At 52.8% G+C, this 24,439-nt stretch overlaps 4 protein-coding genes across 7 annotated transcripts; all 4 read right to left on the bottom strand.

The window, feature by feature from the left end:
• Window positions 1-3: 3 nt before the first annotated feature.
• LOC138840974 (cytochrome P450 2D17-like) lies at window positions 4-2,796 on the bottom strand (the record flags this gene model as incomplete). Its single annotated transcript, XM_070041411.1, has 6 exons — window positions 2,384-2,796; window positions 1,568-1,739; window positions 1,220-1,369; window positions 982-1,142; window positions 197-373; window positions 4-39 (listed from the first exon to the last, which is right to left on the bottom strand). Coding segments are annotated over exons 1-6 (873 nt in total), but the record flags the coding sequence as incomplete, so codon positions are not given.
• A 4,548-nt stretch (window positions 2,797-7,344) lies between these two features.
• LOC138840976 (cytochrome P450 2D16-like) lies at window positions 7,345-10,786 on the bottom strand. 2 transcript variants are annotated; one of them, XM_070041416.1, is made up of 2 exons: window positions 8,190-10,786; window positions 7,345-7,835 (listed from the first exon to the last, which is right to left on the bottom strand). In XM_070041416.1, exons 1-2 carry the CDS (start codon window positions 8,376-8,378, stop codon window positions 7,785-7,787), a joined length of 240 nt encoding a protein of 79 aa, XP_069897517.1. In that variant the 5' UTR covers window positions 8,379-10,786; the 3' UTR covers window positions 7,345-7,784. The 2 variants fall into 2 exon arrangements, with proteins under 2 accessions (XP_069897517.1, XP_069897516.1); XM_070041415.1 differs by having other exon boundaries at window positions 7,345-7,922.
• Window positions 10,787-10,878: 92 nt separating this feature from the next.
• Window positions 10,879-20,846, bottom strand: LOC138840975 (cytochrome P450 2D17-like). 3 transcript variants are annotated; one of them, XM_070041414.1, is made up of 10 exons: window positions 20,410-20,846; window positions 14,593-14,595; window positions 13,788-13,959; window positions 13,440-13,589; window positions 13,202-13,362; window positions 12,417-12,593; window positions 12,118-12,259; window positions 11,753-11,940; window positions 11,234-11,375; window positions 10,879-11,128 (listed from the first exon to the last, which is right to left on the bottom strand). In XM_070041414.1, the coding sequence occupies exons 1-10, from the start codon at window positions 20,596-20,598 to the stop codon at window positions 10,950-10,952; spliced, it is 1,503 nt and encodes a 500-aa protein (XP_069897515.1). In that variant the 5' UTR covers window positions 20,599-20,846; the 3' UTR covers window positions 10,879-10,949. The 3 variants fall into 3 exon arrangements, with proteins under 3 accessions (XP_069897515.1, XP_069897513.1, XP_069897514.1); XM_070041412.1 differs by lacking the exons at window positions 14,593-14,595; window positions 20,410-20,846 and adding an exon at window positions 14,604-15,006; XM_070041413.1 differs by lacking the exons at window positions 14,593-14,595; window positions 20,410-20,846 and adding an exon at window positions 14,256-14,348.
• A 2,251-nt stretch (window positions 20,847-23,097) lies between these two features.
• LOC138840978 (cytochrome P450 2D17-like) lies at window positions 23,098-24,436 on the bottom strand (the record flags this gene model as incomplete). The annotated part of the gene is made up of 4 exons (XM_070041417.1): window positions 23,098-23,347; window positions 23,453-23,594; window positions 23,972-24,159; window positions 24,337-24,436. Coding segments are annotated over 4 exons (609 nt in total), but the record flags the coding sequence as incomplete, so codon positions are not given.
• Between the last annotated feature and the right edge of the window lie 3 nt (window positions 24,437-24,439).

Below are 24,439 nucleotides of genomic sequence, written 5' to 3' on the forward strand. Positions count from 1 at the left end.
GTTGTCCTCATTGAAGCTGCTGTCGGGGTTCCCCTTGGCCTGTGCAAAGACAAGGGGGTTCTGGGCTCAGGCAGCAGAGGACAAGGCTCCAGACAGCCTCCACTGTCCCCTCCAGCCTGGAGCCCGGCCTCCCTTCCACAGCACCCTCAGGCCCTGGCCCTGGCCCAGTCTGTGGGGCAGGGTGGTCACAGCGCACCTTCTCCACCTCAGCCAGGAAGGCGTCGGTCAGGTCTCGCGGTGGCTCAGCGGTGTCCCGGGTCATCTTGTGCTCTGCCAGCAGCTCATCCACCAGGTCCATGAAGGCTTTCTGTGCAGGGAAGACCTTCCCAGGCAGCCCGGGGATGCGCAGGAGCACGGGAACTGCGTTCAGCAACTGTGAGAGCACAGATGGGAAGAGTCCTTCTGTGTTCACTGTACACCAGGATCAATCTCCACCCTTGGTCCTCCAGGTCAGACACAGGCCTCGTCTGGACCCTTTGGTCACCCATTGCTTCTCCAGTGCCAGCCTCCTTGCTCTCTTGAGGTCCTAGCTGCCAGAGGAATATCTCCATGGGGGGCAATGTGTGTAGACTGTCCTTCTTCAGAACCCCCTCACCCTACAACTCTTTATTATTATTATTATTGGTTTGGTCGTGGGGCTTGCCCTCTGGGCCTGGACACTGTTCCTCTGCTCTTCAGCTCATGCTGGCACTCTAGCACTTGAGCCACAGCGACACTTCTGGTTTTCTGGTGATTAATTGGAGATAAGAGTCTCATAGAATTTCCTGCTAGGGCTGGCTTTGGGGCTAGCTGTGAACTGCGATCCTGATCCTCAGATCTCAGCCTCCTGAGTAGCTAAAATTACAGGCATGAGCCACTGACATCTAGCTCCTAGGACTCTATACTGTTCCTATTGTCAGAGTTTGTACAGCTCCAGGCCCCCTCGCCTAGGAGCTGCATGGCGCTGGCCTTGCAGTGTCTCCTGAGTCCCTCTACCCATACCTCAGGGAGGAAGCCAGCGTCCTCATTTGCAGACCTGCGGACCACCTCCAACATTCTGTCGAGGGAGGCATCCTTATACTCGAAGCGGCGGGCATAGATGAGGGAGGCGATCACGTTGCACACGGCTTTGTTCAGGAGGGCCATGGGGCTGAAGGGGCCTCCTGGAAGAGCAGAGGTAAAAATGAGGCAGTCCTCTCTCCACATCCCCTGACCCTTGCTTCCTCTGTACCCTGATCACCTTGGTCAGCGAAGGCCGCACACAGGCAACCGGCCTCCTCCGTCACCCACTGCTCCAGCGACTTCTTGCCCAGGCCAAAGTTGCGCAGGGTGGACAGGGCAAAGCGTCGCTGTTCACGCCAGGCCTGCTCATAGGGTGCCAGGATCACCCCTGCCGAAGAGTGGATAGGTGCACTTGGATATATGGCAGAATGCTGACCTACACGCCTGAGGCAGGACTTTCCTGGATTTCCTTGTATCATTGGACAATCCTTCTCATCCCTGCCCGTCCCACACCAGACCCTGTCCTTCCTTTGTCACTGTCCATTTGCACAGCTAATAGGCCCAACTCTGCCCTGCTGCTCTTTACCTCTGGCTCTTGGTCCGAAGCCCAGGTGTTCATAGATAGGCATCGGTGGGCGGTCTGCGGTGTTGTCGCGATGGATCACCAGTGCCTCACGCACGGCCTCCAGCCCATTTATCACAACCACAGGCTTCCAGGCCAGTTGCAGGCTGAACACGTCCCCGAATTGACGCCGGAGCTGCAAGCAGAGGATCAGGGCGTTGGTCGATGGAGGGCCAGGACCCAGACTTGGTACACAAGCTTAAGGACCCAGATTGAGCAGGGCAAGCACGAAGATGTGGTCTATGTTTGTTGTTCTCTATACCCAGAGCTTTCACTATGCCAGGCTAGTGCTCTGCCACTAAGCTCCGTCTCCAGCATGAATCCTGCTGTCTCATGCCGGGGTTAGAGTGGTAGAATCACTTCAGCAGTGACTTCTCAGGTCTAAGAGGCCAGATTCACCAAATCGTCACAGGACCCTCAGTGTCTCCTGACCTCAGCCAGGGGAGCAAGCGGTTCAAGGGGTCGCTGTGCTTCTCTCATCTGAAATGTGTCCAACTGAAATGTGACCCAGGGTCCCAGCCCCTCCCAGTCTGGAAGATTATGGGGAGTACACAACTTCTGCTCTGTGCAACTGCACTCAAGGCCCCTGCCATGTGTCAACCCGGCCTTTGCCCTGCCACACGTTGGTCTTGGAAAGCCCAGACTGTCATCAGGCCCTGCAGTGCCCTCCCCAGGGAGCCTCTCAGCCTCTGGGGCTCAGCTTCCTGCGCGGCCTGTGGCTTCCCAGCACTGGCTCTGGGGACTCCGCATGCCCTCTGCTGCCCACCACCTGCTCCTCACCTTGTAGAAGCAGTATGGCAGGTTCTGGAAATCCATCTGCAGCAGGTTGCCCAGCCCTGGCAGAGGCACAGGGCCTGGTGGGTAGCGAGCAGCCCAGCGCTGGCGCCGGTGCATCAGGTCCACCAGGAGCAGGAAGATGGCCACGGCCACGGCCACGGACCCCGTCAGAAACTCCATGGCGGCCTCACTGCCCAATGCACTCCTCTAGACACACCAACCCAGCCACCAGGGCTGAGCAGGACACTGCCACACACCTTGTTTGCTTTACCCTTCTAATGAGCTAATGAGCAGAGGCTGCCCTTTGTACCCTTCAGATAAGTGTTTGTGGTCATTGTGTAAGCAGCGGGGTAGGAGGGCCAGCCAGGTCAGGGTCTAGTCCTGGGGGCTGGCCCAAAGTTCCTGTCCTTCCTGTTACACTGGGGAAGGCACAAGACCAGAGACCTGAGGAGCACATAAGCTGGACATACTGGCAGGTTCTGCTGCGCCGGGCACTGGGAGAATGGGCGCAGAGACAGGTGGATCCCTGCTTTAAGAAGCAGGACCCTGTGCAGGTCTGGAATTGGTAGGCAGCTGACAGCTCTGCTTTTAAGGGCGGGGGATAAGAACACAGGGAGTAGCCTCCTCGAGTCAGGGGTCTGTGCTCAGGATGTGGTGGCCATGAGGAAAATCATCTGAAATAGCCAGGCTGTGCTTGACAATAACCAACACTCATGAATCAGGCAATGTCTGTCACGCTGCTTGTGGCACCTGGTAAACCATTCCCACAGCCATCAGACGGGTGGCCCTGCATCTCCAGGACATACAAGAAAGCACGTTGGTGAGATCAAAGTCACCGCACAGCATCTGGGTTCATGCATGAAACAAGTGCAGAGCTCTGCAAGAGACAGTCTAGCAAAAGCTCCGGAGATCGATTATTCCAGCAAATCACACCTAGCGAGCAACACTGGACTGAGAGTGGTCCACACTGCACCACCAGGGCACAGAAATCACAGCCACCTCATACCCATCAGCATGGCAGAGGTGGGGCATATCCAGTTTGTCAGATGGAGGAAGCACAAAGGAAGAGGATAAAGCGCCTTAAGAAAGCAGAGAGCACGTCTCCAAGCTCTTGTTCTCCTTGTGTCTTGACAGGCACACGTTGAAGTATGAATATTTTTTTTTTTTTGTCGGCCGTGGGGCTTGAACTCTGGGCCTGGGCGTTGTCCCTTAGCTCTTCAGCTCAAGGCGAGCGCTCTACCACTTGAGCTACAGCGCCACTTCCGGTTTTCTGGTGGTTTTTATTGGAGATAGGAGTCTCACGGTCTCTCCTGCCCGGGCTGGCTTTGAACCGCGATCCTCAGATCTCAGCCTCTTGAGTAGCTAGGATTACAGGCGTGAGCCACCAGCGCCCGGCAGTATGAATATTTTTTAAAAAGGTTTCACAGTAAGCTAGTCTTCCCCTCTGCTTTCTTGAGCTTACCGACCCTGCTGGCTGGGAGCGTGGCCGGCCCAGATTGCTTCCCCAGAGGCCGGTGCTCCAGGCCTCGCCTGGAGCATCAGGGTGGAGCCCCCGGGAAGAGGCTCCGCTCCCCAGCCCTGGGCAGGCCTTCCTGACACGGGGCTCTTTATAGAAATGTGAACACTGAGTTTATTTTAAAAAATAATAATAAAAATTTAAAAACAAAAAAAAAAATTCAAAAACCCACAGGAAACAACTTACGTGTATATAGGTCTTGCAGTGAGTGAAGCGGCTGCGGTTTTTTGTTTCGTTTGGGGTTTCTTTTTTCTTTTTGGTTTTGTTTTGTAGAAGAGAATGAGATGGTACTCTATTCTAATCAAAAATAAGTTTTGTAGTGGGACCAGAAATTACGTACCCGATGCCCCACCCACTTGTGCCGGGCCGGAGTCCCCGCCCGCTCTGGAGGCCCTCTTCTGTCCAAACTCCTGGCTCCTGTGAACAAGCCATGAGCTGAGGCGGGACGGAGGGCCCCGGCCCCGGCCCCCACTGCCGCCATGGCCCAGGATCGAGGGTAAGCTCAGGTGTTGGCGGAGCGTGACAGCAGGTGGGGCACGCTGCCTCCTCCCTGGCGGGTAGGGCAGCTCTCACTGCTCAGCTCCAGGCTGGGGCTCCTGCCAGCCCCGCGCCCAGAGCAATGTGAATAGAGACAGGTATGAGGAGTGGCCCTTGTCCTCCATCCCCCACCCTGGACCTCACCACGGTGCTACCTAAGAAGTCTTCCCCAACCCCACTAGCCTGGCCAGTGGCCATCAGACTGGACGAAGGTCCGACGAGGGTGTGTAAACGTGAGATGAAATGGCTTGGTTGTACCCATTTGTGGTTTAGCTTTGTACTTAAGTAAACAAAAAAGGAAATAAAACTTGAAAATTATTTGTCATCATAAAAGTGAAAAAAATTAAAATATTTATTGCCAGGCAAAAAAAAAAAAAAAAAAAGAAAGCAGAGAGGCCCAGGCAGCCACAGTATTCACTAGGTACAATGTGGAAAATGAACTGTACAACTGTGGGTGGGGACAGCGAGGGAAAAACTGGGAGAAAGTGAGGGAAGGGTACCATTATCCAAAAAGAAAGGTAGTCTTGGGGCTGGGAATGTGGCTTAGTGGTAGAGTGCTTGGCTCACATGCAAGAAGCCCTGGGTTTGATTCCTCAGCACCACATAAACAGAAAAAGCTAGAAGTGGGGCTGTGGCTCAAGTGGAAGAGCACTTGCCTTGAGTACAGAGGCTCAGGAAAGAAATGGACTCTTTTTTTTTTTTTTTTTTGCCGGTCATGGGGCCTGAACTCTGGGCCTGGGCGCTGTCCCTCAGCTATTCAGCTCAAGGCTAGCGCTCTACCACTGGAGCCACAGAGCCACTTCCGGCTTTTTCTGTTTATGTGGTGCTGAGGAATCGAACCCAGGGCCTCATGCTTGCAAGGCATGCACTCTACCGCTGAGCCACCTTCCCAGCACCAGAAATGGACTCTTTATATGACTTATGTAACTGAAACCCCTGTTTAGGGTTTTTCAAATAAAAATAAAAATACGGTAATAAAAAAAGAATTGTAAGGATGATCTTAAGGAGAAGATGGTGTCCCCAAGTCACAGGGACACTGTTGCAGTAACTGGAATGAGCAGACAACAGGAGGTGTCCAGGACAAAACAGGGGAGATCGCCTCCCCTGCCCCTGGCCGAGGAGGATGCTCTGAGGTCTCCACTCATGCCTACAACCTCCCAGAAAACTCACTCACCAGCAGGCTGGTCTTGCTCCCTTGGGGTCTTTCTGGTCTATGTTTATAGAGTATTCTACAGCCTGTAATCTCTTGTGCCCCCTGGTGTCATCCTGTGGGATTGCAGCTCCAAAGGCCCAGGCCTAGCATCCAGACAAGCCAGTACAAGGGCACACAGATCCCACCCTCCTTTCTGTTCTTAGGGAGGAGCTGGGAATTGGGTGTTTCCTCCCAATAATACAGCTGTGTCAGGCAAGTAGACAGAGGCCCAAAAGATGCTAGAACATTCTTGATCCTTCTGGCCCTGTGCTTCATAAGTGGTTCTAGAACTCTCATAAAGGGGTTGGAGTCAAGTGCCAGACCTCACACATAAGTTGGCTACTCTGGAGGCTGAGATCTGAGAACTGAGGTTCAGACCAAGCAGAAGCAGATGAGAGACAGCAAAAAGCCTCTGTGGTCCTAAGGATCATCTTATAGAGTACTATTTGTAAGTAAAACAAACAAACAAACAGCTGAGCAAGAGTGTAAGGCCGAGTTCTGCTGCTTAACTGCCCCTTCTCTCCCATGACACCCCAGTCAATGTTGTGAGGATGCAGAGGGAAGGACAGGAAGATGCTCATTACAGGCTTCCCTCCACAAGGTGGAGCTGCTGTTTATTAGGGAGGCTCAATCAGTCTCTATGTGTCCCACCCTTCTGGAGGCTGAGTGACAAGGTCTACCCAGTGCTGGCATGAACCTTCAACTGTAGTCACAGTCCCAGGTACAGAGATACTCTTATCAGGAAGGATGCCACAATGCTGCCAGGTTTTGTGGTAGGCCAATCAATGGCCCCTCAGGAGACAAGACATTTGTTCTGCAATTAGGCCTGATTCCCTAAGCTAAGGCACCTCTGCTGCAGAGTCTGGTCCAAACATTGCCTATGATTGTTTGAGAATAGTGGGGGGGTGGGGGGGGCGGGAGTGAGGTTTCCAACATTTACCATCTTTCCTCCTCTTTTGTTCTGGTGCTAGAGCTTAAACATTACATCTGTAAGCCCAAGCAGACAGCACAGGGGTCAGCAAGGAATTATCCCCCAGGGATACCCTCCCCATCTCCCCATTTTTTGCCCCTCTGGTTAGGTGCTGAGATCAGGGCCTGGGTGCTGTTCCTGAGCTTTTTGCTCAAGGATAGTGCTCTCCCACTTAAGCTACAGCTCCAATTCTGGCTATTTTGGTGGATAATTGTGTAAATTTCATACACTTTCCTGCCTGGGCTGGTTTCAAATTAAGATTCTCAGATCTCAGCCTCTTGAACAGCTAGAATTATAGGCGTGAGCTACTAGCACCCAGCCCATCAACTCATGTTTTTTGTTTTTTTTTTGCGTCCGGTTGTGGGGCTTGAACTCTGGGCCTGGGCGCTGTCCCTCAGCTCTTCAGCTCAAGGCTAGCACTCTACCACTTGAGCCACAGCGCCACTTCCGGCTTTTTTCTTTTTGCTTATGTGGTGCTGAGGAATGGAACCCAGGGCCTCATGCATGCAAAGCAAGCACTCTACCACTGAGCCACCTTCCCAGCCCCTCATCTACTCATCTTTAAGTGTAAAATCCAGAGTTCTCATGTGCATTCACAATGTGTCTCCATCACCACTGCCCAGCGCAGATGTGGGAACACTGATGCCTGGACCCTCAGACAACAGCTCTTCTTCCCTCCTCTGCCTCACTGCTAGCAATGACCATGCTAGCTGCTGCCTCATGATTTAACATAACACAAAAGTGCAACATAGACGTCTTTTTGTTGTTGTTGTTGTTGTTAGTTGTGGGCTTGAACTCTGGGCCTGGGCGCTGTCCCTCAGCTCATGAGCTCAAGGCTAGCACTCTGAAGAGTGGTTCATACATGTTATAAGAGGTATCAGTTGGCTGTTTTTCTTCTTCCTTTTGTGGCAGTAATAATTGAACCCAGGCCTTGTGCTTGCTAGGAAACACATCTCTCAAGCAGTACCATAGCAGTGGGCAAAGGATTAGGGTTCCAATCAGTGGAGGGCGCTGCCAGACTACAGGACCCATGCTCAAGGCACAGACACTGACCCAGGTTCATCATGGCACAGTTCCAATCTGGAGTCTTCTCTTTTCTCCCTCCAGTCTCATTCCCTCACTTCCTTCTTTCTCAGTTTTGCTGTGCTGGTGAGCAAATCCAGGGCCTTCTGTGTGTCAGGCAGGCACTCTACCAATAGACTATATTTCCCAGCCTGAGATCTGGTGTCTTGCTGCTGGGCTGGGACAGAAGCATCAATTTAGATGTGATTGGGGAGCTACCACCAGACAGATTCCCAAGACTGTCCCGGGACTCCACAGCATCCCACTGTACAAGGAAGAGACAGATGCACGGAGGGGAGCATGAGACCCAAGACCCCACAGCAGCAGCAGACTGAAGTGGTCTCTGTGCCTCTCTCCACCTGATGTCCAACTGAAACACTGCTCAGCGGCCTGGCCCCTTGCCACCTGAATTGTAAGGGCCCTGGGGTCCCACTCTACTTGTGCCACGCAGAGTCTCGTCCAGCCTATGGCTTCACCACACCACCTGTTCCTGTGCATCCCCACCATCTGCAGCCCACTTCCCGCTCCTCACCTTGTAGAAGCAGTATGGCAGGTTCTGGAAATCCATCTGCAGCAGGTTGCCCAGCCCTGGCAGAGGCACAGGGCCCGGTGGGTAGTGAGCAGCCCAGCGCTGGCGCCGGTGCATCAGGTCCACCAGGAGCAGGAAGATGGCCACGGCCACAGCCACGGGCCAGGGTGCTTCTCCTGTCAGCAGCTCCATGGCGGCCTCGCTGCCCACTGGACTCCTCTGGGCACACAGCTCCAGCCACCTAGTGCTAGGCAGGATTAAAAGAATTATATCCTGGGCATTGGACCACACTGGGCTGTTCCCTCAGAAACAAGCTGAAGCTGCACTTTGTCTTGTGATTTCAGCCGTGGTGTGGTGACTGTGAGCCACGGAGAGGAGGAGGGGCCCGCATGGCAGCCCAGCTACAGACTCTGAGTTCCCTGCAACTCTCCTCTCTACGGACTTGCACAAGGGAGGGGTGGGGACTCCTGAGAGTTGACTTTCACAAAAACTGCACAGACTGGTTGTGCTTGTCTGGATGCCAGGCCAGAGCCTTTGCAGCTGCAATTCCACAGGCTGGAACCACCGGGCACAGGAGATAACAAGCGGTAGAATACTCTAGAAATAGACCAGAAAGACTTCAGGGGAACAGGACCAGCCTGCTGGTAGTTGTCTAAAGTATAGTTTCATTTGTTGAGGTTTTTCTTGTTTGTTTTATCAGTCGTGGGGCTTGAACTCTGAATCTGGGTGCTGTCCCTCAGCTCTTCAGCTCAATCTAGCGCTCTACCACTTGAGCCACAGCACCATTTTCCATCTTCTGGTGATTTAATGGAGATAAGAGTCTCATAGACTTTCCTGCTATAGGCTGGTTTTGAACTGTCATCCTCAGATGTCACCTTTCTGAGTACTTAGGATTACAGGTCTGAGCCACTAGTGTCCTGTTCTTTGAAATATTTTTGAGGAGATTGTATTGAATGAATTAGCCAATGTGAACTACATGAGGAATATTAACAGCATTAATTCTACAATAAAAATATATACAATCTCAGTCAGGTGCCAGTAGCTCTTACCTGAAATCCTATTTACTTAGGAGGCAGAGAATTAAGGGTCTCAGTTCTAAAACAGCCCAGAAGAGAGATCTGTGAGATTTTCATCTCCAATTAACCAGCAAAAAGCAAGATATAGAGGCATGGCTCAAATGGTAGAGCATCAGCTATGGTCAAAAAGAAAAAGAAAGAGCCAGGCACTGGTGGCATGCCTGTAATCCTAGCTACTCAGGAGGCTGAGATCTGAGGACCTCAGGTCAAAGCCAGCCCGGGCAGGAAAATCTGTGAGACTCTTATCTCCAATAAACTACTCAAAAACCGCAAGTGGCACTGTGGCTCAAGCAGTAGAGTGCTGGCCTTGAGCTGAAGAGCCCAGGGTTCAAGCCCCACTGACCAAAAAAAAAAGAAAAAGAAAAGAAAAGAAAGAAATGTCAGTACAGACCAGATGGAATCATTACCATCTTCAGAGTATTTTGCACAGCAGCTGCACAAGGTACATTTTATTTATTTATTTTTTGCCAGTCATGAGACCTGAACTGAGGGCGCAAGCATTGTCCCTGAGCTTTTCCACTCAAGGTCAGCACTCAACTACCATAAGCCACAGCTCCACTTCTGCTTTTCAGGTGGTTAATTGGACATAAGAGTCTCACAGACTTTTCTGCTGGGGCTGGCTTTAAGTAGCTAGAATTACAGCTGTGAGTCACCAGCATCCAGCCTAAACACGTATTACTGCATATATGTGCACTGTATCTATCATTTGATTACCAGGAAATAGGGTGAATTGGTGTTACTTACCCCTGTAACCTATTTTTTATTTTTTAGCCAGTTCTGGGGCTTGATTGACCTCAGGACCTGAGCACGTTCCCTGAGCTTCTTTTCAAGGCTAGTGCTTTACCACTTGAGCCACAGTGCCCCTTCTGACTTTTTCTGTGTATGTGGTACTGAGGAATCGAACACAGGGCTTCATGCATGCTAGGCAAGCCCTCTACCACTAAGCCACCTTCCCAGCCTTCCTCTAACATTTTCTTTCTTTTTTTTGGGGGGGGGGGGCGGTCCTAGGGCCTGAGCTCTGGGCCTGGGCGCTGTCCCTCAGCTCTTCAGCTCAAGGCTAGTGCTCTACCACTTGAGCCACAGCGCCACTTCAAGCTTTTTTCTTTTTGCTTATGTGGTGCTGAGGAATCGAACCCAGGGCCTCAGGCATGCAAGGCAAGCGCTCTACCACTGAGCCACCTTCCTAGCCCCCTTCTCTTCTAACCTTTGAGAGAAAGTTGTACTTTTTTGCCTGTGTTCTATAGCTACTATGGAACCTAATTAAAAAGTCCAATTTTTACTCCAAAAGGTAAAAGCTAAAGGAACATGTACATGTGATACATTAACATGTACAGATGATATGTGTGGCTGAGAGGCTAACTATTGCTAGCTCTTTTGTATATTAAATTTATTAGTGTTTCCAAAATATGTAAACTTCTTAGGAATCAAACTTTAGCAACACACATGACCAAGGCCACGTGAAGGGAAGCTTCATGGGAAAGACAGGGCAAATGGGCAACAGAGCACCCTGTCTGCATCAGACTCAAGTGCTCATGCAGAGTGGACCTGGCAGGGTGAGGGAGCTCAGGACCTACCACAGAAAGAGGCCAGTCAGGGGGCTGGACCAGGGATCCAAATGGCAGCAAAAGACAGGTTTATTGTGCATTGTGAAACCTCCTGGGGGCAGATTGAGGGCCTGGTGTTCCTCCTAGCGTGGCCCAACACAGAGCTGGTAGGGACGAGGGGCAACAGGGAGGGTAAAGGAACTGAAGTCACTGGGTCGGGGCTGGCCTGCGGGCACCGAGAAGCTGAAGCGCTGCAGGAGGCAGGTGAAGAAGAGGAAGAGCTCCATGCGCGCCAGGGGCTCCCCGAGACACGTGCGGGGGCCTATGAGGGATAAGGAGTGGAAACAAAGTCAGCTGGGGCCAGGGAGCTACATCTTAGTCAGCCTGTCACCCCAGCGAGGGGACAGGGAGCCAGGCCCCCACGCACCTGCTGAGAAGGGCATGAAGGCCTCAGGCTTCACAAAGCGGCCCTGGGCGTCCAGGAAGTGTGCAGGGTGGAAGCGGAAGGGCTGCTCCCAGATGTGCTCGTCCTTCAGCACTGACGACAGGTTAGTGAGGAGCGTGGTGCCCTGGTGGGAGGTGCGTGGTGAGGGGAGCTGGGGACAGTGAGGCTGCACACCACACACACAGACACTGCCCTGGCCTGCGTGCGTCCTTCCACCTGACCTTCAACCCCAAATGCTTTTCAGAACCACCTGATGCTGTGACAGGGCCAAGTGACAAGCTTCCCATGGAAGTCCCATTGCCACCAGTCACTGCACGCGGTGGTTCTTCTACCACTGTGGCTGACTGTATGTTGTCCGTCTACCCAGGCTCTGTGGGCAGGTTGTGAGCTCTGCATGGCCGGACGGTCCGGTCAGCCCCTGGGCGGTCTGGGATGAGGTGATCTGCGTCTTTCCTGTCCTTGTGCCACAACGTCTGTGATGGGATGGGACAATGGGCCTACCTTAGGGATGAGGAAGCCCTGCACTTCCACGTCGCGCGACGTCATGTGGGGCAAATTCATTGGGATAATGTCAGCAAAACGTTGCACCTCATGGATCACTGCGCAGGTGAAGGGCATGCGGGCCTGGTCTCCCATCTCTGGCCACCGCGCCTGCCCAATCACCTCATCGATCTCCTGCTGCACGCGGCCTGCGTGGACAAGCAGAGACACAGCAGGCAGTCACTAGGGCCAGTGTCCACCTGCTCCGGCCTCTGTGTGAAGGGCCAAAACCAGGTGAGGTCATCATGACTCCGGCTGAAGTGAAGCCTACACCCTGATTCCACTTTTCCTCCCTCCCCCTTCCCTCCAGTCCCAGCTGGGCTCACACTGCACATCCGGGTGCAGGATCATGAGCAGCAGAGCCCACGACAGCGTGGTGGAGGTGGTCACCATCCCTGCGGTGAACAGGTCAACCACCACCATGCGCAGGTTGTCCTCATTGAAGCTGCTGTCGGGGTTCCCCTTGGCCTGTGCAAAGACAAGGGGGTTCTGGGCTCAGGCAGCAGAGGACAAGGCTCCAGACAGCCTCCACTGTCCCCTCCAGCCTGGAGCCCGGCCTCCCTTCCACAGCACCCTCAGGCCCTGGCCCTGGCCCAGTCTGTGGGGCAGGGTGGTCACAGCGCACCTTCTCCACCTCAGCCAGGAAGGCGTCGGTCAGGTCTCGCGGTGGCTCAGCGGTGTCCCGGGTCATCTTGTGCTCTGCCAGCAGCTCATCCACCAGGTCCATGAAGGCTTTCTGTGCAGGGAAGACCTTCCCAGGCAGCCCGGGGATGCGCAGGAGCACGGGAACTGCGTTCAGCAACTGTGAGAGCACAGATGGGAAGAGTCCTTCTGTGTTCACTGTACACCAGGATCAATCTCCACCCTTGGTCCTCCAGGTCAGACACAGGCCTCGTCTGGACCCTTTGGTCACCCATTGCTTCTCCAGTGCCAGCCTCCTTGCTCTCTTGAGGTCCTAGCTGCCAGAGGAATATCTCCATGGGGGGCAATGTGTGTAGACTGTCCTTCTTCAGAACCCCCTCACCCTACAACTCTTTATTATTATTATTATTGGTTTGGTCGTGGGGCTTGCCCTCTGGGCCTGGACACTGTTCCTCTGCTCTTCAGCTCATGCTGGCACTCTAGCACTTGAGCCACAGCGACACTTCTGGTTTTCTGGTGATTAATTGGAGATAAGAGTCTCATAGAATTTCCTGCTAGGGCTGGCTTTGGGGCTAGCTGTGAACTGCGATCCTGATCCTCAGATCTCAGCCTCCTGAGTAGCTAAAATTACAGGCATGAGCCACTGACATCTAGCTCCTAGGACTCTATACTGTTCCTATTGTCAGAGTTTGTACAGCTCCAGGCCCCCTCGCCTAGGAGCTGCATGGCGCTGGCCTTGCAGTGTCTCCTGAGTCCCTCTACCCATACCTCAGGGAGGAAGCCAGCGTCCTCATTTGCAGACCTGCGGACCACCTCCAACATTCTGTCGAGGGAGGCATCCTTATACTCGAAGCGGCGGGCATAGATGAGGGAGGCGATCACGTTGCACACGGCTTTGTTCAGGAGGGCCATGGGGCTGAAGGGGCCTCCTGGAAGAGCAGAGGTAAAAATGAGGCAGTCCTCTCTCCACATCCCCTGACCCTTGCTTCCTCTGTACCCTGATCACCTTGGTCAGCGAAGGCCGCACACAGGCAACCGGCCTCCTCCGTCACCCACTGCTCCAGCGACTTCTTGCCCAGGCCAAAGTTGCGCAGGGTGGACAGGGCAAAGCGTCGCTGTTCACGCCAGGCCTGCTCATAGGGTGCCAGGATCACCCCTGCCGAAGAGTGGATAGGTGCACTTGGATATATGGCAGAATGCTGACCTACACGCCTGAGGCAGGACTTTCCTGGATTTCCTTGTATCATTGGACAATCCTTCTCATCCCTGCCCGTCCCACACCAGACCCTGTCCTTCCTTTGTCACTGTCCATTTGCACAGCTAATAGGCCCAACTCTGCCCTGCTGCTCTTTACCTCTGGCTCTTGGTCCGAAGCCCAGGTGTTCATAGATAGGCATCGGTGGGCGGTCTGCGGTGTTGTCGCGATGGATCACCAGTGCCTCACGCACGGCCTCCAGCCCATTTATCACAACCACAGGCTTCCAGGCCAGTTGCAGGCTGAACACGTCCCCGAATTGACGCCGGAGCTGCAAGCAGAGGATCAGGGCGTTGGTCGATGGAGGGCCAGGACCCAGACTTGGTACACAAGCTTAAGGACCCAGATTGAGCAGGGCAAGCACGAAGATGTGGTCTATGTTTGTTGTTCTCTATACCCAGAGCTTTCACTATGCCAGGCTAGTGCTCTGCCACTAAGCTCCGTCTCCAGCATGAATCCTGCTGTCTCATGCCGGGGTTAGAGTGGTAGAATCACTTCAGCAGTGACTTCTCAGGTCTAAGAGGCCAGATTCACCAAATCGTCACAGGACCCTCAGTGTCTCCTGACCTCAGCCAGGGGAGCAAGCGGTTCAAGGGGTCGCTGTGCTTCTCTCATCTGAAATGTGTCCAACTGAAATGTGACCCAGGGTCCCAGCCCCTCCCAGTCTGGAAGATTATGGGGAGTACACAACTTCTGCTCTGTGCAACTGCACTCAAGGCCCCTGCCATGTGTCAACCCGGCCTTTGCCCTGCCACACGTTGGTCTTGGAAAGCCCAGACTGTCATCAGGCCCTGCAGTGCCCTCCCCAGGGAGCCTCTCAGCCTCTGGGGCTCAGCTTCCTGCGCGGCCTGTGGCTTCCCAGCACTGGCTCTGGGGACTCCGCATGCCCTCTGCTGCCCACCACCTGCTCCTCACCTTGTAGAAGCAGTATGGCAGGTTCTGGAAATCCATCTGCAGCAGGTTGCCCAGCCCTGGCAGAGGCACAGGGCCTGGTGGGTAGCGAGCAGCCCAGCGCTGGCGCCGGTGCATCAGGTCCACCAGGAGCAGGAAGATGGCCACGGCCACGGCCACGGACCCCGTCAGAAACTCCATGGCGGCCTCACTGCCCAATGCACTCCTCTAGACACACCAACCCAGCCACCAGGGCTGAGCAGGACACTGCCACACACCTTGTTTGCTTTACCCTTCTAATGAGCTAATGAGCAGAGGCTGCCCTTTGTACCCTTCAGATAAGTGTTTGTGGTCATTGTGTAAGCAGCGGGGTAGGAGGGCCAGCCAGGTCAGGGTCTAGTCCTGGGGGCTGGCCCAAAGTTCCTGTCCTTCCTGTTACACTGGGGAAGGCACAAGACCAGAGACCTGAGGAGCACATAAGCTGGACATACTGGCAGGTTCTGCTGCGCCGGGCACTGGGAGAATGGGCGCAGAGACAGGTGGATCCCTGCTTTAAGAAGCAGGACCCTGTGCAGGTCTGGAATTGGTAGGCAGCTGACAGCTCTGCTTTTAAGGGCGGGGGATAAGAACACAGGGAGTAGCCTCCTCGAGTCAGGGGTCTGTGCTCAGGATGTGGTGGCCATGAGGAAAATCATCTGAAATAGCCAGGCTGTGCTTGACAATAACCAACACTCATGAATCAGGCAATGTCTGTCACGCTGCTTGTGGCACCTGGTAAACCATTCCCACAGCCATCAGACGGGTGGCCCTGCATCTCCAGGACATACAAGAAAGCACGTTGGTGAGATCAAAGTCACCGCACAGCATCTGGGTTCATGCATGAAACAAGTGCAGAGCTCTGCAAGAGACAGTCTAGCAAAAGCTCCGGAGATCGATTATTCCAGCAAATCACACCTAGCGAGCAACACTGGACTGAGAGTGGTCCACACTGCACCACCAGGGCACAGAAATCACAGCCACCTCATACCCATCAGCATGGCAGAGGTGGGGCATATCCAGTTTGTCAGATGGAGGAAGCACAAAGGAAGAGGATAAAGCGCCTTAAGAAAGCAGAGAGCACGTCTCCAAGCTCTTGTTCTCCTTGTGTCTTGACAGGCACACGTTGAAGTATGAATATTTTTTTTTTTTTGTCGGCCGTGGGGCTTGAACTCTGGGCCTGGGCGTTGTCCCTTAGCTCTTCAGCTCAAGGCGAGCGCTCTACCACTTGAGCTACAGCGCCACTTCCGGTTTTCTGGTGGTTTTTATTGGAGATAGGAGTCTCACGGTCTCTCCTGCCCGGGCTGGCTTTGAACCGCGATCCTCAGATCTCAGCCTCTTGAGTAGCTAGGATTACAGGCGTGAGCCACCAGCGCCCGGCAGTATGAATATTTTTTAAAAAGGTTTCACAGTAAGCTAGTCTTCCCCTCTGCTTTCTTGAGCTTACCGACCCTGCTGGCTGGGAGCGTGGCCGGCCCAGATTGCTTCCCCAGAGGCCGGTGCTCCAGGCCTCGCCTGGAGCATCAGGGTGGAGCCCCCGGGAAGAGGCTCCGCTCCCCAGCCCTGGGCAGGCCTTCCTGACACGGGGCTCTTTATAGAAATGTGAACACTGAGTTTATTTTAAAAAATAATAATAAAAATTTAAAAACAAAAAAAAAAATTCAAAAACCCACAGGAAACAACTTACGTGTATATAGGTCTTGCAGTGAGTGAAGTGGCTGCGGTTTTTTGTTTCGTTTGGGGTTTCTTTTTTCTTTTTGGTTTTGTTTTGTAGAAGAGAATGAGATGGTACTCTATTCTAATCAAAAATAAGTTTTGTAGTGGGACCAGAAATTACGTACCCGATGCCCCACCCACTTGTGCCGGGCCGGAGTCCCCGCCCGCTCTGGAGGCCCTCTTCTGTCCAAACTCCTGGCTCCTGTGAACAAGCCATGAGCTGAGGCGGGACGGAGGGCCCCGGCCCCGGCCCCCACTGCCGCCATGGCCCAGGATCGAGGGTAAGCTCAGGTGTTGGCGGAGCGTGACAGCAGGTGGGGCACGCTGCCTCCTCCCTGGCGGGTAGGGCAGCTCTCACTGCTCAGCTCCAGGCTGGGGCTCCTGCCAGCCCCGCGCCCAGAGCAATGTGAATAGAGACAGGTATGAGGAGTGGCCCTTGTCCTCCATCCCCCACCCTGGACCTCACCACGGTGCTACCTAAGAAGTCTTCCCCAACCCCACTAGCCTGGCCAGTGGCCATCAGACTGGACGAAGGTCCGACGAGGGTGTGTAAACGTGAGATGAAATGGCTTGGTTGTACCCATTTGTGGTTTAGCTTTGTACTTAAGTAAACAAAAAAGGAAATAAAACTTGAAAATTATTTGTCATCATAAAAGTGAAAAAAATTAAAATATTTATTGCCAGGCAAAAAAAAAAAAAAAAAAAGAAAGCAGAGAGGCCCAGGCAGCCACAGTATTCACTAGGTACAATGTGGAAAATGAACTGTACAACTGTGGGTGGGGACAGCGAGGGAAAAACTGGGAGAAAGTGAGGGAAGGGTACCATTATCCAAAAAGAAAGGTAGTCTTGGGGCTGGGAATGTGGCTTAGTGGTAGAGTGCTTGGCTCACATGCAAGAAGCCCTGGGTTTGATTCCTCAGCACCACATAAACAGAAAAAGCTAGAAGTGGGGCTGTGGCTCAAGTGGAAGAGCACTTGCCTTGAGTACAGAGGCTCAGGAAAGAAATGGACTCTTTTTTTTTTTTTTTTTTGCCGGTCATGGGGCCTGAACTCTGGGCCTGGGCGCTGTCCCTCAGCTATTCAGCTCAAGGCTAGCGCTCTACCACTGGAGCCACAGAGCCACTTCCGGCTTTTTCTGTTTATGTGGTGCTGAGGAATCGAACCCAGGGCCTCATGCTTGCAAGGCATGCACTCTACCGCTGAGCCACCTTCCCAGCACCAGAAATGGACTCTTTATATGACTTATGTAACTGAAACCCCTGTTTAGGGTTTTTCAAATAAAAATAAAAATACGGTAATAAAAAAAGAATTGTAAGGATGATCTTAAGGAGAAGATGGTGTCCCCAAGTCACAGGGACACTGTTGCAGTAACTGGAATGAGCAGACAACAGGAGGTGTCCAGGACAAAACAGGGGAGATCGCCTCCCCTGCCCCTGGCCGAGGAGGATGCTCTGAGGTCTCCACTCATGCCTACAACCTCCCAGAAAACTCACTCACCAGCAGGCTGGTCTTGCTCCCTTGGGGTCTTTCTGGTCTATGTTTATAGAGTATTCTACAGCCTGTAATCTCTTGTGCCCCCTGGTGTCATCCTGTGGGATTGCAGCTCCAAAGGCCCAGGCCTAGCATCCAGACAAGCCAGTACAAGGGCACACAGATCCCACCCTCCTTTCTGTTCTTAGGGAGGAGCTGGGAATTGGGTGTTTCCTCCCAATAATACAGCTGTGTCAGGCAAGTAGACAGAGGCCCAAAAGATGCTAGAACATTCTTGATCCTTCTGGCCCTGTGCTTCATAAGTGGTTCTAGAACTCTCATAAAGGGGTTGGAGTCAAGTGCCAGACCTCACACATAAGTTGGCTACTCTGGAGGCTGAGATCTGAGAACTGAGGTTCAGACCAAGCAGAAGCAGATGAGAGACAGCAAAAAGCCTCTGTGGTCCTAAGGATCATCTTATAGAGTACTATTTGTAAGTAAAACAAACAAACAAACAGCTGAGCAAGAGTGTAAGGCCGAGTTCTGCTGCTTAACTGCCCCTTCTCTCCCATGACACCCCAGTCAATGTTGTGAGGATGCAGAGGGAAGGACAGGAAGATGCTCATTACAGGCTTCCCTCCACAAGGTGGAGCTGCTGTTTATTAGGGAGGCTCAATCAGTCTCTATGTGTCCCACCCTTCTGGAGGCTGAGTGACAAGGTCTACCCAGTGCTGGCATGAACCTTCAACTGTAGTCACAGTCCCAGGTACAGAGATACTCTTATCAGGAAGGATGCCACAATGCTGCCAGGTTTTGTGGTAGGCCAATCAATGGCCCCTCAGGAGACAAGACATTTGTTCTGCAATTAGGCCTGATTCCCTAAGCTAAGGCACCTCTGCTGCAGAGTCTGGTCCAAACATTGCCTATGATTGTTTGAGAATAGTGGGGGGGTGGGGGGGGCGGGAGTGAGGTTTCCAACATTTACCATCTTTCCTCCTCTTTTGTTCTGGTGCTAGAGCTTAAACATTACATCTGTAAGCCCAAGCAGACAGCACAGGGGTCAGCAAGGAATTATCCCCCAGGGATACCCTCCCCATCTCCCCATTTTTTGCCCCTCTGGTTAGGTGCTGAGATCAGGGCCTGGGTGCTGTTCCTGAGCTTTTTGCTCAAGGATAGTGCTCTCCCACTTAAGCTACAGCTCCAATTCTGGCTATTTTGGTGGATAATTGTGTAAATTTCATACACTTTCCTGCCTGGGCTGGTTTCAAATTAAGATTCTCAGATCTCAGCCTCTTGAACAGCTAGAATTATAGGCGTGAGCTACTAGCACCCAGCCCATCAACTCATGTTTTTTGTTTTTTTTTTGCGTCCGGTTGTGGGGCTTGAACTCTGGGCCTGGGCGCTGTCCCTCAGCTCTTCAGCTCAAGGCTAGCACTCTACCACTTGAGCCACAGCGCCACTTCCGGCTTTTTTCTTTTTGCTTATGTGGTGCTGAGGAATGGAACCCAGGGCCTCATGCATGCAAAGCAAGCACTCTACCACTGAGCCACCTTCCCAGCCCCTCATCTACTCATCTTTAAGTGTAAAATCCAGAGTTCTCATGTGCATTCACAATGTGTCTCCATCACCACTGCCCAGCGCAGATGTGGGAACACTGATGCCTGGACCCTCAGACAACAGCTCTTCTTCCCTCCTCTGCCTCACTGCTAGCAATGACCATGCTAGCTGCTGCCTCATGATTTAACATAACACAAAAGTGCAACATAGACGTCTTTTTGTTGTTGTTGTTGTTGTTAGTTGTGGGCTTGAACTCTGGGCCTGGGCGCTATCCCTCAGCTCATGAGCTCAAGGCTAGCACTCTGAAGAGTGGTTCATACATGTTATAAGAGGTATCAGTTGGCTGTTTTTCTTCTTCCTTTTGTGGCAGTAATAATTGAACCCAGGCCTTGTGCTTGCTAGGAAACACATCTCTCAAGCAGTACCATAGCAGTGGGCAAAGGATTAGGGTTCCAATCAGTGGAGGGCGCTGCCAGACTACAGGACCCATGCTCAAGGCACAGACACTGACCCAGGTTCATCATGGCACAGTTCCAATCTGGAGTCTTCTCTTTTCTCCCTCCAGTCTCATTCCCTCACTTCCTTCTTTCTCAGTTTTGCTGTGCTGGTGAGCAAATCCAGGGCCTTCTGTGTGTCAGGCAGGCACTCTACCAATAGACTATATTTCCCAGCCTGAGATCTGGTGTCTTGCTGCTGGGCTGGGACAGAAGCATCAATTTAGATGTGATTGGGGAGCTACCACCAGACAGATTCCCAAGACTGTCCCGGGACTCCACAGCATCCCACTGTACAAGGAAGAGACAGATGCACGGAGGGGAGCATGAGACCCAAGACCCCACAGCAGCAGCAGACTGAAGTGGTCTCTGTGCCTCTCTCCACCTGATGTCCAACTGAAACACTGCTCAGCGGCCTGGCCCCTTGCCACCTGAATTGTAAGGGCCCTGGGGTCCCACTCTACTTGTGCCACGCAGAGTCTCGTCCAGCCTATGGCTTCACCACACCACCTGTTCCTGTGCATCCCCACCATCTGCAGCCCACTTCCCGCTCCTCACCTTGTAGAAGCAGTATGGCAGGTTCTGGAAATCCATCTGCAGCAGGTTGCCCAGCCCTGGCAGAGGCACAGGGCCCGGTGGGTAGTGAGCAGCCCAGCGCTGGCGCCGGTGCATCAGGTCCACCAGGAGCAGGAAGATGGCCACGGCCACAGCCACGGGCCAGGGTGCTTCTCCTGTCAGCAGCTCCATGGCGGCCTCGCTGCCCACTGGACTCCTCTGGGCACACAGCTCCAGCCACCTAGTGCTAGGCAGGATTAAAAGAATTATATCCTGGGCATTGGACCACACTGGGCTGTTCCCTCAGAAACAAGCTGAAGCTGCACTTTGTCTTGTGATTTCAGCCGTGGTGTGGTGACTGTGAGCCACGGAGAGGAGGAGGGGCCCGCATGGCAGCCCAGCTACAGACTCTGAGTTCCCTGCAACTCTCCTCTCTACGGACTTGCACAAGGGAGGGGTGGGGACTCCTGAGAGTTGACTTTCACAAAAACTGCACAGACTGGTTGTGCTTGTCTGGATGCCAGGCCAGAGCCTTTGCAGCTGCAATTCCACAGGCTGGAACCACCGGGCACAGGAGATAACAAGCGGTAGAATACTCTAGAAATAGACCAGAAAGACTTCAGGGGAACAGGACCAGCCTGCTGGTAGTTGTCTAAAGTATAGTTTCATTTGTTGAGGTTTTTCTTGTTTGTTTTATCAGTCGTGGGGCTTGAACTCTGAATCTGGGTGCTGTCCCTCAGCTCTTCAGCTCAATCTAGCGCTCTACCACTTGAGCCACAGCACCATTTTCCATCTTCTGGTGATTTAATGGAGATAAGAGTCTCATAGACTTTCCTGCTATAGGCTGGTTTTGAACTGTCATCCTCAGATGTCACCTTTCTGAGTACTTAGGATTACAGGTCTGAGCCACTAGTGTCCTGTTCTTTGAAATATTTTTGAGGAGATTGTATTGAATGAATTAGCCAATGTGAACTACATGAGGAATATTAACAGCATTAATTCTACAATAAAAATATATACAATCTCAGTCAGGTGCCAGTAGCTCTTACCTGAAATCCTATTTACTTAGGAGGCAGAGAATTAAGGGTCTCAGTTCTAAAACAGCCCAGAAGAGAGATCTGTGAGATTTTCATCTCCAATTAACCAGCAAAAAGCAAGATATAGAGGCATGGCTCAAATGGTAGAGCATCAGCTATGGTCAAAAAGAAAAAGAAAGAGCCAGGCACTGGTGGCATGCCTGTAATCCTAGCTACTCAGGAGGCTGAGATCTGAGGACCTCAGGTCAAAGCCAGCCCGGGCAGGAAAATCTGTGAGACTCTTATCTCCAATAAACTACTCAAAAACCGCAAGTGGCACTGTGGCTCAAGCAGTAGAGTGCTGGCCTTGAGCTGAAGAGCCCAGGGTTCAAGCCCCACTGACCAAAAAAAAAAGAAAAAGAAAAGAAAAGAAAGAAATGTCAGTACAGACCAGATGGAATCATTACCATCTTCAGAGTATTTTGCACAGCAGCTGCACAAGGTACATTTTATTTATTTATTTTTTGCCAGTCATGAGACCTGAACTGAGGGCGCAAGCATTGTCCCTGAGCTTTTCCACTCAAGGTCAGCACTCAACTACCATAAGCCACAGCTCCACTTCTGCTTTTCAGGTGGTTAATTGGACATAAGAGTCTCACAGACTTTTCTGCTGGGGCTGGCTTTAAGTAGCTAGAATTACAGCTGTGAGTCACCAGCATCCAGCCTAAACACGTATTACTGCATATATGTGCACTGTATCTATCATTTGATTACCAGGAAATAGGGTGAATTGGTGTTACTTACCCCTGTAACCTATTTTTTATTTTTTAGCCAGTTCTGGGGCTTGATTGACCTCAGGACCTGAGCACGTTCCCTGAGCTTCTTTTCAAGGCTAGTGCTTTACCACTTGAGCCACAGTGCCCCTTCTGACTTTTTCTGTGTATGTGGTACTGAGGAATCGAACACAGGGCTTCATGCATGCTAGGCAAGCCCTCTACCACTAAGCCACCTTCCCAGCCTTCCTCTAACATTTTCTTTCTTTTTTTTTGGGGGGGGGGCGGTCCTAGGGCCTGAGCTCTGGGCCTGGGCGCTGTCCCTCAGCTCTTCAGCTCAAGGCTAGTGCTCTACCACTTGAGCCACAGCGCCACTTCAAGCTTTTTTCTTTTTGCTTATGTGGTGCTGAGGAATCGAACCCAGGGCCTCAGGCATGCAAGGCAAGCGCTCTACCACTGAGCCACCTTCCTAGCCCCCTTCTCTTCTAACCTTTGAGAGAAAGTTGTACTTTTTTGCCTGTGTTCTATAGCTACTATGGAACCTAATTAAAAAGTCCAATTTTTACTCCAAAAGGTAAAAGCTAAAGGAACATGTACATGTGATACATTAACATGTACAGATGATATGTGTGGCTGAGAGGCTAACTATTGCTAGCTCTTTTGTATATTAAATTTATTAGTGTTTCCAAAATATGTAAACTTCTTAGGAATCAAACTTTAGCAACACACATGACCAAGGCCACGTGAAGGGAAGCTTCATGGGAAAGACAGGGCAAATGGGCAACAGAGCACCCTGTCTGCATCAGACTCAAGTGCTCATGCAGAGTGGACCTGGCAGGGTGAGGGAGCTCAGGACCTACCACAGAAAGAGGCCAGTCAGGGGGCTGGACCAGGGATCCAAATGGCAGCAAAAGACAGGTTTATTGTGCATTGTGAAACCTCCTGGGGGCAGATTGAGGGCCTGGTGTTCCTCCTAACGTGGCCCAACACAGAGCTGGTAGGGACGAGGGGCAACAGGGAGGGTAAAGGAACTGAAGTCACTGGGTCGGGGCTGGCCTGCGGGCACCGAGAAGCTGAAGCGCTGCAGGAGGCAGGTGAAGAAGAGGAAGAGCTCCATGCGCGCCAGGGGCTCCCCGAGACACGTGCGGGGGCCTATGAGGGATAAGGAGTGGAAACAAAGTCAGCTGGGGCCAGGGAGCTACATCTTAGTCAGCCTGTCACCCCAGCGAGGGGACAGGGAGCCAGGCCCCCACGCACCTGCTGAGAAGGGCATGAAGGCCTCAGGCTTCACAAAGCGGCCCTGGGCGTCCAGGAAGTGTGCAGGGTGGAAGCGGAAGGGCTGCTCCCAGATGTGCTCGTCCTTCAGCACTGACGACAGGTTAGTGAGGAGCGTGGTGCCCTGGTGGGAGGTGCGTGGTGAGGGGAGCTGGGGACAGTGAGGCTGCACACCACACACACAGACACTGCCCTGGCCTGCGTGCGTCCTTCCACCTGACCTTCAACCCCAAATGCTTTTCAGAACCACCTGATGCTGTGACAGGGCCAAGTGACAAGCTTCCCATGGAAGTCCCATTGCCACCAGTCACTGCACGCGGTGGTTCTTCTACCACTGTGGCTGACTGTATGTTGTCCGTCTACCCAGGCTCTGTGGGCAGGTTGTGAGCTCTGCATGGCCGGACGGTCCGGTCAGCCCCTGGGCGGTCTGGGATGAGGTGATCTGCGTCTTTCCTGTCCTTGTGCCACAACGTCTGTGATGGGATGGGACAATGGGCCTACCTTAGGGATGAGGAAGCCCTGCACTTCCACGTCGCGCGACGTCATGTGGGGCAAATTCATTGGGATAATGTCAGCAAAACGTTGCACCTCATGGATCACTGCGCAGGTGAAGGGCATGCGGGCCTGGTCTCCCATCTCTGGCCACCGCGCCTGCCCAATCACCTCATCGATCTCCTGCTGCACGCGGCCTGCGTGGACAAGCAGAGACACAGCAGGCAGTCACTAGGGCCAGTGTCCACCTGCTCCGGCCTCTGTGTGAAGGGCCAAAACCAGGTGAGGTCATCATGACTCCGGCTGAAGTGAAGCCTACACCCTGATTCCACTTTTCCTCCCTCCCCCTTCCCTCCAGTCCCAGCTGGGCTCACACTGCACATCCGGGTGCAGGATCATGAGCAGCAGAGCCCACGACAGCGTGGTGGAGGTGGTCACCATCCCTGCGGTGAACAGGTCAACCACCACCATGCGCAG

This window comes from Dipodomys merriami, unplaced genomic scaffold, assembly GCF_024711535.1.
Source record: "Dipodomys merriami isolate MVZ:Mamm:240054 unplaced genomic scaffold, mDipMer1.0.p SCAF_3088, whole genome shotgun sequence".
NCBI lineage: Eukaryota > Metazoa > Chordata > Mammalia > Rodentia > Heteromyidae > Dipodomys > Dipodomys merriami.

Bases quoted from the DNA above. Each gene is read 5' to 3' on its own strand.
- LOC138840976 (XM_070041415.1), bottom strand. From the start codon at position 8,378: ATGGAGCTGCTGACAGGAGAAGCACCCTGGCCCGTGGCTGTGGCCGTG. The intron at 7,923-8,189 runs GTGAGGAGCGGG...TTCCTTGTACAG, and splicing joins TGCCATACTGCTTCTACAAG to TGGGATGCTGTGGAGTCCCG.
- LOC138840975 (XM_070041414.1), bottom strand. From the start codon at position 20,598: ATGGAGCTGCTGACAGGAGAAGCACCCTGGCCCGTGGCTGTGGCCGTG. The intron at 12,260-12,416 runs GTGCGCTGTGAC...GTCTTTGCACAG, and splicing joins TCCTGGCTGAGGTGGAGAAG to GCCAAGGGGAACCCCGACAG. The intron at 11,129-11,233 runs GTGCGTGGGGGC...TATCCCTCATAG, and splicing joins CTTCATGCCCTTCTCAGCAG to GCCCCCGCACGTGTCTCGGG.